This window comes from Homarus americanus, unplaced genomic scaffold, assembly GCF_018991925.1.
Source record: "Homarus americanus isolate GMGI-L3 unplaced genomic scaffold, GMGI_Hamer_2.0 scaffold1024, whole genome shotgun sequence".
NCBI classification, from domain to species: domain Eukaryota; kingdom Metazoa; phylum Arthropoda; class Malacostraca; order Decapoda; family Nephropidae; genus Homarus; species Homarus americanus.
Genome location: NW_024715228.1, coordinates 3,076,309 through 3,095,104, shown reverse-complemented (window position 1 = coordinate 3,095,104; position 18,796 = coordinate 3,076,309). Strand labels below are relative to the sequence as shown.

Below are 18,796 nucleotides of genomic sequence, written 5' to 3'. Positions count from 1 at the left end.
CTAACCTAACCCAGTCCAGCCTAACCTAACCTAATCTTCAGGTGAAATAAGCTGGGGTGGAAATTCTTCAGGTGTTCCCTTGTCTTTAATTGTTGTTCTCAGGTACTCTATAAAGTACTACCTCCCTACCTCTCTTGGTGGGAATGGGACAACTGGCCGCCGCCATCTGGCCGCAGCCCAACTGGCCGCGGGAAACTCGCCGCGGCCGACTGGCCGCCGCGGACTGGGGGTAAACTGCAAACGCCTAATTTTGCGCTCTCAAGGCAGCTCCTTAAACCCCCACCAGCGAACGACTGATTCGCGAATGATTAAAAACAAGTCAATTCTGAATTCAACATACAAAAAAACAGTAAAACTATGTACTAAAAAATAAAATAAGAGAAACTTAGATAATAGAACTGATTCTTGTATTCTGTATTCAGTCCTGAAGATGTAATATACGAAAGCGCTTGACACTTCGTATTTTCCTTTTCCTGGTGGTTATTCCTGCATATATATATATAATCATTCTGCTTATTTTTTACCAACAATAATTTTACTAACAACATAACTTTTCATAGATTTTTGCATATGTATCTTTTATTATTTTATTCCAATAAAGTACTTCATAAAGAAATTTTAATCCTCTTTTTTTTATCACACTTTCATCAATTTTGTCAACAAAAAGTTCCATATGGCGGCCAGTCGGCCGCGGCGAGTTTCCCGCGGCCAGTTGGGCTGCGGCCAGATGGCGGCGGCCAGTTGTCCTAGACCTCTTGGTCCCTACCCAGTACGTGGTCTCCTGGTCCCTACCTGTACGTGGTCTCCTGGGTCCCTCACTCACCGTGGTCTCCTGGTCCCTACCTGCACGTTGTCTCCCTGGTCCCCACTCAGTACGTGATCTGGTCCGTACCTGTATGTGGTCCCTGGGTCCCTACCTGCAATGGCTCTGTCCCTTTCCTGTACGTTGTCTCCCTGATCCCATGTGTACGTGATCTGGTCCTTACCTGCATGTGGTCTCCTGGGTCCCTACCTGTACGTGGTCTCTGGGTCCCTTACCTGTACGTGAGATCTCCTGGTCTTACCTACGTGGTCTCCTGTCCCTACCTGTACGTGTGGTCTCTGGTAATTAGGAGGCTAACGGTGCTAAATTTCGTTAATGTGGGTTAAAATTGTTCAGAATGGTTTTTCGATACACCACAAGAGTCTAGTATAGTAAGCCGAAGGAACTGTCCCTGCAACAGTTACCATTGTTTACACTTAACACACACACACACACACACACACACACACACACACACACACACACACACACACACACACACACACAGACATACATCTAATGTTACTAAAATAAACATGATGATAATAACAAAATGGTGTTATATTTACTGTTGTATTAAAGGGATGCTGTGGTCGTGTGGTTAGGTTAGGTTTAGGCTTAGGTTAGGTTTAGGTTTAGGTTAGGCTAGGTTTAGGTTAGGTTAGGTTTAGGTTAGGTTAGGTTAGGTTTAGGTTTAGGTTAGGTTAGGTTTAGGTTAGGTTTAGGCTCTAGTTAGGCTTCTAGGCTCCCGCAATATAAGATCGAATATTGCTTATGGTTATAATGTTCACTTTGTTGCCCTTAAACGTTACCACAGTAGTTCATTTGGTCCGGGACGACTGTTACCACCCAACCAACAGTATGTCCCATCATCAGAAAGTGTCCTGTGTCCCATCACTGTAGTGTCCTGTGTCCCACACTGTAGTGTCCTGTGTCCCACTGCCTGTAGTGTCCTGTGTCCCATCACTGAAAGTGTCCCAGGTCCCAATACCGTAGTGTCCCGTGTCCCACACTGCAGTGTCCTGTGTCCCATCACTGTAGTGCGTCCTGTGTCCAACACTCATAGTGTTCCTGTGTCCTAATACTGTAGTGTCCTGTGTCCCACTACCAGAAGTGTCCAGGTCCCATCACTGTAGCAAGTGTCCCAGTCCCAATACTGTAGTGTCCTGTGTCCCACACTGCAGTGTCCCAGTCCCAACACTGCAGTGTCCTGCGTCCCAACACTACAGTGTCCTGTGTCCACTGACTGTAGTGTCCCCAGTCCCATCAGGTGTCCCTGTGTCCCACACTGCAGTGTCCTGTGTCCCATCACCATAGTGTCCCAGTCCCACCACTGTAGTGTCCCTGTGTCCCACCACCAGAAAACCTGTGTCCTAACACCAGTAGTGTCCTGTGTCCCAACACCATAGTGTCCTGCGGTCCCAACACTACAGTGTCCCAGTCCCAATAATTACAGTGTCCCAGTCCCAATACTGTAGCAGTCCCGTGTCCCAATACTGCAGTGTCCTGGGTGTCCCACACTGCAGTGTCCAGTCCCAACTGTAGTGTCCTGTGTCCTAATACTGTAGTGTCCTGTGTCCTAATACTGTAGTGTCCTGTGTCCTAATACTGTAGTGTCCTGTGTCCTAATACTATAGTGTCCTGTGTCCCAAACTGGCCATGGGGTTTATGGCTCCACTTTTCATGATTTTATGGGGTAAGTCGACGCCACTGTCCACGTTGTAACACAGGAGGCTGCAGGAGATTAACCCCCCCTCCCCCCTCAACCTAACCTAACCTAACCTAACCTTGCTAACCTAACCCCCCTCAACCTAACCTTGCTAACTCCAACCCCTCAACCCTCCAATCCCAAACCCCAACCCCAAGCAATCCCAACCCAAACCTTGCTAACCCAACATAACCTGACCTAACCTTGCTAACCTAACCTAACCTAACCTTGCTAACCTAACCTAAACCAACCCTTGCTAACCCAACCCAACCTTGCTAACCCAACCTAACCTGACCTAACCTTGCTAACCTAACCTAACCTAACCCAACCTTGCTAACCTAACCTAACCTGCTAACCCAACCTAACCCAACCTGCCAACCTAACCCAACTCCAACCCCAATCCCAACCTGCTAACCTAACCTAACCTAACCTAACCTTGCTAACCTAACCTAACCTAACCTAACCTAACCTAACCAACATTAATGATCTTTAATTTTTAAGAAATAAAATAAATATTAAATTTGTTAAATTTTTATTGTGGCTATACACTTGTCACTGTTTACTGTTATCACTGTATTACTGTTGTCACTGTTTGTTACTGTTGTCACTGTATTACTGTTGTCACTGCATTACTGTTGTCACTGTTTTACTGTTGTCACTGTTTACTGTTGTCACTGTTTTGTTATTTTTGTCACTGTTTACTGTTATCACTGTTTACTGTTGTCACTGTTTTACTGTTGTCACTGTTTACTGTTGTCACTGTATTACTGTTGTCACTGTATTACTGTTGTCACTGTTTACTGTTGTCACCGTTTTGCTATTGTTGTCACTGTATTACTGTTGTTAAGTTATATAACATAGGAAAGATAATGGTGCCACGCTTCAGTGCCTGACTACAGTGACAGGCTTCAGTACCAGGCTGCAGTGACAGGCTTCAGTACCAGGCTGCAGTGACAGGCTTCAGTACCAGGCTGCAGTGACAAGCTACAGTGACAGGCTACAGTCACAGGCTTTAGTGCCAAGCTACGGTGCCAACTTGCTGATGATCCACTGCCTATAGGCGGCCACTCTGGTGTACACAGCTGGCACTCCCTCAATGCCACACAGTGATTTTCCGAAGGACACGATGCCAGTCTGCGGGAGAGTGCGTGAGTGAGTGCGTTTGATGAGGAGAGTGCATTAGTATGTGCGAGGAGAGTGCGTGAGTGAAGGAGAGTGCGTGAATGAGTACGTGTGAAGAGGAGAGTGCGTGAACGAGTACGTGTGAAGAGGAGAGTGCGTGAATGAGTGCGTGTGAGTGAGTATGTGTGAGGAGATTGCAGGAGATTGCGTGTGACGAGTACTTGAGTGAGCACGTGCGAAGAGAGTGCGCGAGGAGAGTGCGTGCGAGTAGACTGCATGAGAGGAGAGTGTGTGTGTGAGAAGGAGTGTGTGTGTGTGAGAAGGAGTGTGTGTGTGTGTGTGTGTGAGGAAAATAAGTGAGTGCGTGAGAAAGAGTGCGTGCGTGAGTGAATATTCATATGATCAGTTTAAATATACCTACTCACAAATACACTTGATAATACATATTTACTCGGTCATTACACATAGATATACATAAACATACAGACCAACACAGACAAACACAGTAGTACTCAGTCACACCATTAAACAACAACAACAAACACAATAGTACTCAGTCACACCATTAAACAACAACAACAAACACAATAGTACTCAGTCACACCATTAAACAACAACAACCACAGTAGTACTCAGTCACACCACTAAACAACAACAACCACAGTAGTACTCAGTCACACCACTAAACAACAACAACCACAGTAGTACTCAGTCACACCACTAAACAACAACAACCACAGTAGTACTCAGTCACACCATTAAACAACAACAACTACAGTAGTGGCCCAGTCACACCACCAAACACCAACAACTACAGTAGTACTCAGTCACACCATTAAACAACACCAACAAACACAGTAGTACTCAGTCACACCATTAAACAACAACAACAACCACAGTAGTACTCAGTCACACCATTAAACAACACCAACAAACACAGTAGTACTCAGTCACACCATTAAACAACAACAACAAACACAGTAGTACTCAGTCACACCATTAAACAACAACAACAAACACAGTAGTACTCAGTCACACCATTGAACAACAACAACAAACACAGTAGTACTCAGTCACACCATTAAACAACAACAACAAACACAGTAGTACTCACTCACACCATTAAACAACAACAACCACTCAGTCACCATTAAACTAACACCAACAACCACAGTGAGTACTCGGTCACACCATTAAACAACACCAACAACCACAGTAGTACTCAGTCACCGTGAACACCAACAACCACACAGTAGTACTCAGTCACACCATTAAACAACACCAACAAACACAGTAGTACTCAGTCACACCATTAAACAACAACAACAACCACAGTAGTACTCAGTCACACCATTAAACAACACCAACAAACACAGTAGTACTCAGTCACACCATTAAACAACAACAACAAACACAGTAGTACTCAGTCACACCATTAAACAACAACAACAAACACAGTAGTACTCAGTCACACCATTGAACAACAACAACAAACACAGTAGTACTCAGTCACACCATTAAACAACAACAACAAACACAGTAGTACTCACTCACACCATTAAACAACAACAACCACAGTAGTACTCAGTCACACCATTAAACAACAACAACAAACACAGTAGTACTCCTCACACCATTAAACAACAACAACCACAGTGGTACTCAGTCACACCATTAAACAACACCAACAACCACAGTAGTACACAGTCACACCATTAAACAACAACAACAAACACAGTAATTGCTCAGTCCACACCATTGAACAACAACAAACACAGTAGTACTCAGTCACACCATTATAACACCAACAAACGCAGTAGTACTCAGTCACACCATTAAACAACAACAACAAACACATTAGTACTCAGTCACACCATTAAACAACAACAACAAACACAGTAGTACTCAGTCACACCATTGAACAACAACAACCACAGTAGTACTCAGTCACACCATTAAACAACAACAACAAACACAGTAGTACTCAGTCACACCATTAAACAACAACAACAAACACAGTAGTACTCAGTCACACCATTAAACAACAACAAACACAGTAGTACTCAGTCACACCATTAAACAACAACAACAACCACAGTAGTACTCAGTCACACCATTAAACAACAACAACCACAGTAGTACTCAGTCACACCATTAAACAACATCAACAAACACAGTAGTACTCAGTCACACCATTAAACAACAACAAACTAACCAGGACGTTAGTGGTGCCTTGAGTCACTCGAGGGTAGAAGACAGGACAACCAGAGTCTCCGTAACAAGAATCCCTACGTCCACCTCCTCCGTAACACACCTACCAGGCAGTACCATTGCATAGGTTAGGTTTGATGGGGTTGATTTGGGTTGAGTTGGGTTTGTTTGGTTGGGTTGGGTTTATTTTTGTTGGGTTGGATTTGGTTAGATTAGGATGGGTTTGTTTTTTTATGTTAACCCTTTTGAGGACGATGGTTTAACCCTTTAAGAATGATGGTTTAACCCTTCAAGGACAATGGTTTAACCCTTCTCCTTCTCTCCTATCCTCTTGAAACACTGAATTTGATTAACTAACTCTCTGACTAACTGACTTGACTAATAAAGACTAACTACATGACTGTTTAACTGGCTGACTGACTGACTGACCTGTTCCGGCAAGAGTGTGTTGTTGTAGAGAGTGTTGCATTGGTCGAGCGTGACGTGAGGTAAGGAGGCTTGCTGGAGGATATTTTCGTCTTGACCGTCTTCTGTGCTACCCCAACCAGCTACTGTCGCGAGTTGGGGCGGCTTTTCATCCACCGCCGGCAAGCAGATAGGGTGTATAGTCTCTGGAAACGAAGATAGGTTAGGTTAGGTTTGGTTAGGTTAGGTTATATCACTGTCTTTGTAAACTTAGATTGATTATTTCTCTTAAAGTTTTTGCAGGTGATAGAAAAATGCTTAGACATGAGTGTAAGAAGATCAGGGAGAGGATCAGGCAGTGTATCAGGGAGAGGATCAGGGAGTGTATCAGGAAGAGTATCAGAGAGAGAAATCCAGGCAGGATCAAATCACCTCACTACCACCAGCAGCACACAAACAGAGAAGGTCACAGCAACACTCACCAGAGAACACCACCTCTCTGTCCAGTCTGATGAGAGCAATGTCATCACTCACAGTCTCGTACACTCCCCGCCTGGTGAAGTTAGGGTGGATGGTGACCTCCTGGGACGTGTACTCCTCTACTGGAGCTGAACACACCTTCTTTCCCTCTACATCCACACAATCTGGGTTTTGGTTCAAGTTGTGTTCACCGAGTCTAATCTTTTCCCTGAGGTGGACAGATAAAGGAATGCAAATGGTGTGTATTTATTCATTTATTTATTTATTTACTTATTTATATTAGAAAATTTAACCTCCTTACCACTATCACCGCCACCAGTTCTTTTATGCCCCAGTTCTTAATGGATCCACACACACACACACACACACACACACTTGTGTCACTTATGTTACTTGTATATTATTTGTAATTCGAAACCCATTCCCCAAATATGTAACTGTATATTTTCAGCCTTCTGGCTGCCAAGCTCTTTCAATAAACCGTTAATTATTATTATTATTATTATTACACACACACACACACACACACACACACACACCCCTCTCCTCCCTTCCCTCATGCAATCACAACACATTTACATTGGACACACACGGTAACTGACGACACCATACATGTTAATATTGCTTAGCTTATGTTACGTTATGTTAGGTTAGGTTTGGTTAGGAGAAATGGCATAGGTAAGGTTACCGTTAGTGTGGTTAGGTCAAGTTAGGTTAGGTTAAGAAATATTAGTATTATGTTAGGTTAAGAAAGGTTAGCGAAAGGTTAGGTAAAGTAAGGTTAGCGTTAGGTTAGGTTAAGTAAGATTAGCGTTAAGTTAGGTTAAGTATGGTTGCCGTTAGGTTAGGCTAAGTAAGGGTAGCGGTTTTTTTTTTTTTTTTACGTGAGAATAGCCACGGGGCACGGGTATCGATGACACCTTGAGACCCTACGGGCGAAATTAAAAATATAAAAGGAAAAGGTTATATTAATCTGCACCACGAAGATGCCGTAAAACCACCTTTTTAAAGTGAGACAGATTGTATAAGTATGGAAACACAGAAGAAGGCAGAGCATTCCACAGTTTGGCTGTGTGAGGAAAGAAGGAGGTATTATAACGGGTTATTCTAGTGTGACCGACATCCACAGAGAAACGGTGGGCACCGCGGGCAAGACGTGTGTTACGAGCCCACGGCCTTGCCAGCGGTACACAGGATGCCAAATCCACCGAACATTGCCCGTTAAAGTACCTGTAAAAGAGAGAGAACTGAAGCAACATTGCGGCGAAGAGAAAGGGAAGAAAGATTGTCAACTAAAGGAGGAGAGTTAATATGTCTAAATGCCTTTGATTCCACCCTATCTAATAGTAGAGCAGAAGAAGAGCCACCCCGGATATGAGAGCAGTACTCCAAGTTAGGATGAATGAATCCCCTATATACTTGAAGCAACTTCTCGGGAGTGAAGTAGCTACGGCATCTGTACAGCATTCCCAGCTTTCGGGAGGCAGCCTTAGCAATGTTGAGGATGTGTGGCTTCCATGACAAATTAGAGGAAATGGTGAGGCCTATCATATTTATTTTAGAATTTGGCAGAATGATAGCGTCCTGAAATGTGATTGGTAAGGTAAGGTGAGGTGAGGTTAGGTTAGGTTAGGTTAGGTTAGGTTAGGTTAGGTTAGGTTAGCGTTAGGGTGGTTAATCTTCAGATGAAATAAGCTGGATGGACAAATTAGCAGTTTCTCCACAAAATTCACTGATCTCTGTTTATATACTGGCAGTGTGTCATCATCATCATCATCATCATCATCATATCATCATCATCATCATCATCATCACAATAACTCGGTAAAACAGCCACGGAAGGTAAACCCGTCAGTCCTTCATACAGTCTAAAAAGAATGACGATACTTACAGTTTATTAGCGTAGGTGAAGTCAGGATGTACGCAGTGGGCCGCCGTCACGATGTAATGGTTGTTTATCAGAGCTCCACCACACGTCCATTCCAGAACGCCGTCAGAGAAGAAGTAAGCTTTTGGCAGAACATCCATCGTCATTATATTTGGTCCAATACATTATACTTTTAATCGTTATTCATTCGTTTATACACTGTTACATTCCTTGTTATACATTCGTTATACAGCGAGTGTTATTATTATTATTATTATTATTATTACATATATATTATTATTATTATTATTATTATTATTATTATTATTATTATTATTATTATTATTATTATTACTGTATATTTGTTGTACATGGTGTTGTTGTTATTGTTGTCATATTAGGTCCCAACGTAACTAACACAACTATACCCTAATTTTACCTTTCATACCGGCTCAGGCTACTAATGGTTAGGTTAGGCTAGGTTAGAGTTACTCACTGTCATAGCCCAACGCTGCCATCCACGGGTAGGCTCCCAGGGTGGCATTTTCTCCATGGTAAACACGAGTAACAGGATCAACTGCCGACGACCCACACTCCTTCGGCAGTAGGCTCTCTCCCCCTCCTCCTCCTGCTGCTGTGGGCGGTGACGTACTGGTCGTGGTTGTTGACGGGGTGGTTGTTAACGGGGTGGTTGTTGACGGGGTGGTTGTTGTTGACGGGTGGTTGTTGTTGACGGGTGGTTGTTGACGGTGATGTTGTTGTTGACGGGGTGTTGTTGACAGGGTGGATGTTGATGGTGATGTTGATGGGTGGATGTTGATGGGGGATGTTGACCGGTGGATAGTAGGGTGGATGTTGACGGGGTGGATGTTGATGGGTGGATGGTGGATGTATCACAACACACCTGCAACATCCCAAATATAAATGTTCTTGAGAGACGAATATGACCTTGGGTGTTGAAATTCCTATCAGGATACTGATTAGCACACACACACACACACACACACACACACACACACACACACACACACACACACACACACACACACACACACACACAGTAGTACTCACTCGCGTGCCACCACACGTGGCATCTCTAAGAATCTGCAGGTCATTGGTTGAAGGGTTGGCAGTGAGGTGAGGAGGGCGGGCAGGAGGGCAGGGCCACACAGGGCATCCCGACTGTAGGACATTTGTTCCCTGTTGCAGCTGTCAGGAGGAAACCGTATCTTGGATTACCGACGAGAACTGATTTGTGTGTGTGTGTGTGTGTGTGTGTGTGTGTGTGATACGAGGCCGGTCAGGTCGTAAGGTCTCATGACTTAATATTCTATACTGGTAATAACATCCACCCACCCTCCCTCCAAGGCAAGCTAACAGTCCACCTCAGAAGTTGTTCCACCACTGGCTGCCTCACCGGTATCGCAAGTTTTACATACCCGTTTAAGAATCACATCCATTCCTGCCTGTAATAGAACCCGTGACCCTTCGTATATGAGGTAAATTTTCCTTTATATTATGTGAGAAACTCCCCCTTCCCTCCTCCCCCAAATACAGCAATATACTTAATACAACTATGTTTTTATTGTGTATTCACCATTATATATGATTTATATAATGTGTATAGTATATAGATAAATATATAGTGTACATACATGATAATATTAGGCCAATAGAACGGGTAACAGTAATGACCTACTCACCTTGGCGCGTCACCCTGTACACGGCGGCAGAAGCTAGGTCACCACCCACCATCATCACCATCATCACCATCAATGTCTTCACGCTGCCTCCCGCCATCTTCACTTATCTGTAATGAAATAAAAACTAGAATTTCTCTTCACGGTGATATGTTAGCACAACACATCCCTCCCATCTTGTTGTCATATCTCAATCACTTTATACTTTTGTAGGATGTGGAACACTTATTGTAAGATGTGGAACACTTATTGTAAGATGTGGAACACTTATTGTAAGATGTGGAACACTTATTGTAAGATGTGGAACACTTATTTTAGGATGTGGAACACTTATTGTAAGATGTGGAACTTATTGTAAGATGTAACACTTATTGTAAGATGTGGAACACTTATTGTAAGATGTGAACACTTATTTTAGGATGGAACACTACGTATGAACACTTATTGTAAGATGTGGAACACTTATTGTAAGATGTGGAACACTTATTGTAAGATGTGAAACACTTATTGTAAGATGTGGAACACTTATTTTAGGATGTGGAACACTTGTTGAAAGATGTGGAACACCTATTGTAAGATGTGGAACACTTATTGTAGGATGTGGAACACTTATTGTAAGATGTGGAACACTTATTTTAGGATGTGGAACACTTGTCGTAAGATGTGGAACACTTATTGTAAGATGTGGAACACTTATTGTAAGATGTGGAACACTTATTGTAAGATGTGGAACACTTATTGTAAGATGTGGAACACTTATTGTAAGATGTGGAACACTTATTGTAAGATGTGGAACACTTATTGTAAGATGTGGAACACTTATTTTAGGATGTGGAACACTTATTGTAAGATGTGGAACACTTATTGTTAAGATGTGGAACACTTACTGTAGGATGTGGAACACTTATTGTAGGATGTGGAGACAGAGAGAGAAAGAGTTCTAGCTCAGGTGTAGCTAGCGACCATCAGGAAACACAACACACCGTTAAGTGAGAGAGAGCAGCCAACCAGCCAGGTGCCTCAAACACTTCCTCATGGGCCAGGCCAGGTCAGCGTTACCCCGCCCCCCTCCCACACACACACACAGCATCACAAACTTGTTAGCCTATTATAAAGACTATTTGGTGACCCTTATTCACACAGTTCCTGCTTACAGTATATGTACACAGGTGATACATCTCTTCATAATAAAATGTTACACTTCAGTGTACTTGTGGGTTAAACTAATCAAATTGTACACACACACACACACACACACACACACACACACACACACACACACACACACACACACACACACACACACACACACACACACACACACAGAGGAGCACCTGATCTTACCTGCTGAACTGCGGTGTGTGTTGAGGTTCAACTTGATTCCACTTGTCTCTATACCCAGGCCCCCAAGGGAAGACACTGTTGCCACTTACTCTCATCTTTCTTCATCTTAAGGTCCCCAGGAAGACACTGTTGCCACATACTCCATCTTTCCTTCATCTTGTCCCCAGGGAAGACACTGTTGCCACATACTCCTCATGCTCCTCATCTTAAGGGAAGACACTGTTCACATACCTCATCTTCTTCATCTTACAAAGTCCCCCAGGGAAGACACACTGTTGCCACATACTTCATGTTTCATCTTAAGGCCCCCAGGGAAGACACTGTTGCCACATACTCATGTTTCCTCATCTTAAGTCTCCCCAGGAAAGACACTGTTGCCACATACCTCATGTTTCTCATCTTAAGTCCCCAGGGAAGACACTGTTGCCACATACCATGCTCCTCATCTAAGGCCCCCAGGAAAGACACATGCTCCACACATTCTCATGCTCTCATCTTAAGGCCCCCAGGAAGACACTGTTGCCACATACTTCATGCTTCCTCATCTTAAGGTCCCAGGAAAGCACACTGCTGCCACATACTCATCTTTCCATCTAAAGGCCCCAAGAAGACACTGCTACACACTCTCATCTTTCTTCATCTAAAGGCCCCCAGGAAGACACTGATGCCATACTCTCATGTTTCATCTATGTCCCCAGGGAAGACACTGACACATACCATGTTTCCTCATCTTACAGCCCCCAGGAGAAGACACGTTGCCACATACTCTCATCTTTCTTCATCTTCAGGTCCCCAGGGAAGACACGTTGCCACATACTCATGCTTCCTCATCTTAAGGCCCCCAGGGAAGACACTGTTGCCACATACTCTCATCTTCTTCATCTTAAGGCCCCCAGGAAAGACACTGTTGCCACATACTTCATCTTCTTCATCTTCAGGTCCCCAGGGAAGACACTGTCGCACACAATTCTCATGCTTCCTCATCTTGATGCCCCCAGGGAAGACACTGTTGCCAACACCTCATCTTTCTCATCTTAAGGCCCCAGGGAAACACTGTTGCCACATACTCATCTTCATTTAAGGTCCCCCAGGGAAGACACTGCCACATACCTCATGCTCCTCATCTTGGCCCCCAGGAAAGACACTGTTGCCACACACTCCATCTCTTCATCTTAAGCCCCAGGGGAAGACACTGCTCACATACTCTCATCCTCTCTCATCTTACGTCCCAGGAAGACACTGTTGCCACATACCCATCCTTCATCTTGGCCCCCCAGGAAACACACTGCCACATACCTCACCTCTTCCTCATCCTGGCTGCCCCAGGAAGACACTGTTGCCACATACTCTCATCTTTCCATCTTAGGCCCCCAGGAAAGACACTGTTGCCACATACCTCACACCTTCCTCATCTAAAGGCCCCAGGGAAGACACTGTTGCCAATTTCACTCATCTCATCTTGTCCCCTAGGGAAGACACTGTTGCCACATACTCTCATCCTTCCTCATCTTGGCACCCCCAGGGAAGAACACTGCTGCCACACACATCTCCTCATCTTAAGGCCCCAGGGAGAGACACTGTTGCCACATACTCTCATCTTTCCTTCATCTTAAGTCCCCCAGGAAGACACTGTTGCCACATACTTCACCTTCCTCATCTTAAGCCCCAGGGAAGACACTGTTGCCACTCTAATTCATCCCCATCTTCTGCCCCCAGGAACACACTGCCACATACCATGCTCCTCATCTTAAGGCCCCAGGGAAGACACTGTTGCCACATACTCTCACCTTTCCTCATCTTAAGGCCCCCAGGGGAAGACACTGTTGCCACATACTCTCATCTTTCTTCATCTTAAGGTCCCCAGGGGAAGACACTGTTGCCACATACTCTCACCTTTCCTCTCTTAGGCCCAGAAAACACTGTTGCCTCTCTCTCATCTTAAAAGACACTGTTGCCACTCTCTCACCTTTCCTCCAAAATACAGAAACACTGTTGCCACATACTCTCATCTTTCTTCAACAGTGAAACATACATCTCTCACCTTTCTTCGTCTTCCTTTTACCTAACACTATCCAAATTTAACAATTCTCAATAAATCTTAAAACTTTTTTAAATGTAAGTAAAATCCCCATCGTAAAATAGTAAAAGTTTGATTAAGAAAGTGAAAAGAGACAGAGACTTGTAGTGTTATATACAGTAAGTAGGTTAAGTGAGGTAGGCCAAAAGTCAGAGGCAAGATAGGTTAAATTAGAGTGGCCATTAAGTGGTTAAGTGGTAGGTAGTAGGTTAGGCCATAACAAATCTTTCATCACTTAACACACCACTGAACAACAGTGCTTCTCAACCTCTGCTCGTGCACACACACACACACACACACACACACCATTAATATACACATAAGCTCATTCATCTACTTGACTTACCATTTGGTTTATCATAATTCAAGTATTTTCTGCTCACTTCCTGCACTCACCTGCTGCACACCACCTGCTACACTCATCACCTGCCTCACCACCTGCTACACTCACACCTGCCACTCACCACCTGCTACACTCACCACCTGCTACACTCACCTGCTACACTCACCTGCTACACTCACCTGTTACACTCATCATCTGGTACACTCTCCACCTGCTACACTCACCACCTGCTACACTCACCACCACACTCACCACCTGCTACACTCACCACCTGCCACTCCCACTCTGCCACTCATCTCTGGTACTCACCACCTGCTGCTACACCTGCTACTCACCTGCACTCACCACCTGCCACTCCCACCTGTTACACTCACCACCTGCCACTCACCACCTGCTACACTCACCTGCTACACTCACCTCTTCCTCACCTGCTACACTCACCACCTGCTACACTCACCTGCTACACTCACCACCTCACCTCATCATCTGCTACCTCCCACCTGATACACTGCTACCTCTGCACTCACCACTCATTGCTACACTCACCATCCTGCTCACCACACTCACCTGCACACTCATCACCTGCTACACTACCTGCTACACTCATCATCAGTGCACTCACCACCTGCTACACTCACCTGCTACACCCATCATCTGCTACACTCACCACCTGCACTCACCTGCTACCTCACCTGCTACACTCACCTGCTACACTCACCACCTGCCACACTCACCACCTGCTACACTCTGCTACCTCATCATCTGGTACCTCACCACCTACTACCTGCACTCACCTGCTACTCACCACCTGCTACCTCATCATCTGGTACCTCACCTGCCACCACCTGCTACACTCTGCTACACTCATCATCTGGGCCTCTGCTACACTCATCACCTCACCACTCATCTGCTACACTCACCTGCTACACCTGCTACACTCCTGCTACACTCACCACCACCCTGCTGCACACTCCACCTGTTACACTCACCACCTGCCACACTCACCACCTGCTGCACTCACCTGCTACCTCACCACCTGCTACACTCACCTGCTACACTCACCTGCTACACTCACCACCTGCTACATCATCATCTGGTTGCTCACCACCTGCTACACTCACCACACTCCTGCCACTCATCATTACACCCACCACTCCTGCTACACACCCACCTGCTACTCATCACCTGCTTCACCTCACCACCTGCACTCACCACCTGCTACACTCACTCCTGCACTCACCACACTCACCACTCATCATCTGGTGCACACACTCACCACCTACCACACTCATCATCTGCTTCCTCACCACCTGCTACACTCACCACCTGCTACACTCACCACCTGCTACACTCATCATCTGCTACACTCACCACCTCTACACTCATCACCTGCTACACTCCTGCTACACTCATCATCTGCTACACTCACCACCTGCTACACTCATCACCTCACCACCTGCTACACTCATCATGCTACACTCCCACCTGCTCACTCATCATCTTACACTCACCCACCATCACTCACCACACTCCCATCATCATCTGCTACACTCACCTGCTACACCATCATCTGTACCTCACCACCACACCTGCTACACTCATCATCTGCTACACTCACACACACTCATCTGCATCCATCATCCTTCCTCACCACACTCACCACATCTACCACCTGCTACACTCATCATCTTCACTCCACCTCCTGCTACACTCATCATCTGCTACCTCACCTGCTACACTCACCTCACCTGCTACACTCATCATCTGCTACCTCACCTGCTACCATCATCTACCTCACCTCATCATCTGCCTCACCACACTCCACCACCTGCACTCCCATCACACTCACCCACTGCTACACTCATCATCTGCACTCACCTCATCTGCTACACTCACCCTGCTTTACCTCACCACCTACACTCACTCACCCATCTGCTACACTCACCACACCCATCACTCACCACCTGCTACACTCACTCATCTGCTACACTCACCTCACTGCATCACCACCTGCTACCTCACCTGCCACCCACCACCTGCTACACTCACCTGCTACACTCACCTGCTACTCATCATCTGCTACACTCACCACCTGCTACACTCATCACCTGCACTCTACACTCATCATCTACTTACACTCACCACCTGCCACCCATCATCTTACTCACCACCTGCACTACACTCATCATCTGCCACTCACCACCTGCTACCCATCATCTACTCACTCACCTACACTCATCATCTGCTACACTCTGCTACACTCATCATCTGCTACACTCACCCACACACTGCTCACTCTCACACTCATCATCTCTGCTACACTCACTCATCATCTGCTACACTCACCTCCTGCCTCACTCTACACTCATCATCTGCTACACTCACCACCTGCCTCACCACCTCTGCACTCATCTCACCTGCACTCACCACCTGCCACTCCTACACTCACCACCTGCCTCATCTCACCACTACACTCACCTGCTACACTCATCATCACTCGTCATCATCACCCACCTGCTGCACTCACCACCTGCTACACCACCTGCACTCACCACCTGCTACGCTCATCATCTCTACACTCACCACCACTCATCATCTGCTACACTCCCACCCACCTGCTGCACTCATCATCTCTACCTGCTACCTCATCATGCTACACTCACCTGCTACACTCACCACCTGCTACCTCACCTGCTACACTCATCATCTACACTCACCACACTACACTCACACACTCACTCATCTGCTACACACCACCTGCTCATCTCACTCATCATCACCACCTGCTACACTCATCATCACCACTCATCACCTGCTGCTGCACCCATCATCTGCTACACTCTGCTACACTCATCATCTCTTACACTCTGCCTGCTACACCATCATCACTGCACTCACCTGCCACCTCATCATCTGCTACACTCACCACCTGCACTCACCTGCTGCTACATCACCTTACTCACTCACCTGCTACACTCATCATCTGCTACCTCACCACTACACTCACCACCTCTGCTACACTCACTCTGCTACCTCACCCACCTCACCATCTGCTACACTCATCACCTCTGCTACACTCCTGCTACACTCACACCTGCTACACTCATCATCACTGCACTCACCTGCTCACTCACCTCACTCTGCACACTCTGCACTCCTCCTCTCACCTGCACACTCACCACCTGCTGCACTCACCACCTGCACTCACCATCACCTGCTACACTCACCACCTGCTACACTCCTGCTACACTCACCATCCTCATCTGCTGCCACTCACCACCTGCTACACCATCATCTGCTGCACTCACCACCTGCTACACTCATCATCTGCTACACTCACCATCTACACCCATCATCTGCTACACTCACCACCTGCTACACTCATCATCTGCTACACCTCACCACCTGCTTCCTCATCATCTGCTACACTCACCACCTGCACTCATCATCTGCCACTCTGCCACTCACCACCTGCACTCATCACTCACCACCACACTCACCACCTGCTACCTGCTACACTCATCACCTCACCACACACTCACCACCTGCTACACTCACCACCTACACTCATCATCTGCACTCACCACTCACCTGCTCACCACCTGCTACACTCACCACCTGCCACACTCACCTGCTACACCTGCTACACTCATTGCCACCACCTCCTGCTGCACTCACCACCTGCTACACTCCACCTGCTGCCTGCACACCCATCACCTGGCTACACTCTGCCACTCCACTACCTGCTACACTCTGCCACTCTACTCACCACCTGCTACACTCACCTGCTACACCCATCACTGCACTCATCATCTGCTACACTCACCTGCTACTCATCATCTGCTACCTCACCTACTACACTCATCATCTGCTACTCCTCTGCTACACTCATCATCTGCTACACTCATCATCTGCCACACTCCACACTCACCTCACACACACCACCTCACTCATCACTCACCTGCTGCTACACTCATCATCTTACAGTTGACCAGATGAAGGCTGTCAGCTGGGTGTTTAACATGATGTGGTTTTTGTTATAAGTCTTGTGAGTATGTGTTAGTGTGTTATTTCTTATGTGTTATTCTTGAAATATGTGTTATGCTGTGTGTGTGTGTATATGTGTATGTATTGTAGTATGTGTGTGTGTCTTATGTGTGTGTGTGTATATATATATTTATGTATATATACATAGTATGAAGCATGTGACCCAACCATACTAATGTAACACAAATGTAATATATGCTTTCAGCAAAACATTTCTTATAGTAACAGTACAAAAATGTGTGGGGCAAATACACTGGTGATACAAGTGTGTGTTTTATGTCAGGCTGGGCTGTTCTTGGCGTCAGCAAATACTCATAGGCTGAAAATACGGTTGTAGTGTCGGCTGCTCTCCAAACAAAATCTCAGTAGTAAAACAGTATCAAAAATAGTACACTTCTCTAGGCCCAAATAATCATGTGTTATACTGTAGTAAATGCTGTATATGTGTGCTGTGTGTGTTATGCTGAATATGTGTTGAAGCCTTGTGTATGTTAGTGCTGTGTGTGTGTTAGCCCTTGTGTGTGTTGAATATGTGTGTGTGCTGTAGTGTGTGTTATACCCATGTGTGTGTGTATTTTTAAATTGCCCACAGGCTGCTTACCCACATCCTGTGCAGGTAAGCGTAGGCGTTGACCATCAGGCATGCAGTTCATGCGCCGTGCCAGCTCATGCAAACATGCGTGGCTTCTT

At 45.7% G+C, this 18,796-nt stretch overlaps 1 protein-coding gene and 1 long non-coding RNA gene across 2 annotated transcripts; both read right to left on the bottom strand.

The window, feature by feature from the left end:
* Positions 1-3,241: 3,241 nt before the first annotated feature.
* LOC121855105 (serine protease 7-like) lies at positions 3,242-9,341 on the bottom strand (the record flags this gene model as incomplete). The annotated part of the gene is made up of 6 exons (XM_042349948.1): positions 3,242-3,644; positions 5,848-5,946; positions 6,273-6,454; positions 6,731-6,936; positions 8,620-8,737; positions 9,092-9,341. Coding segments are annotated over 6 exons (966 nt in total), but the record flags the coding sequence as incomplete, so codon positions are not given.
* A 137-nt stretch (positions 9,342-9,478) lies between these two features.
* Positions 9,479-11,307, bottom strand: LOC121857192. The gene is made up of 4 exons (XR_006087128.1): positions 11,183-11,307; positions 10,299-10,405; positions 9,667-9,804; positions 9,479-9,499 (listed from the first exon to the last, which is right to left on the bottom strand). It is a non-coding gene; the product is annotated as an uncharacterized LOC121857192 (long non-coding RNA).
* Between the last annotated feature and the right edge of the window lie 7,489 nt (positions 11,308-18,796).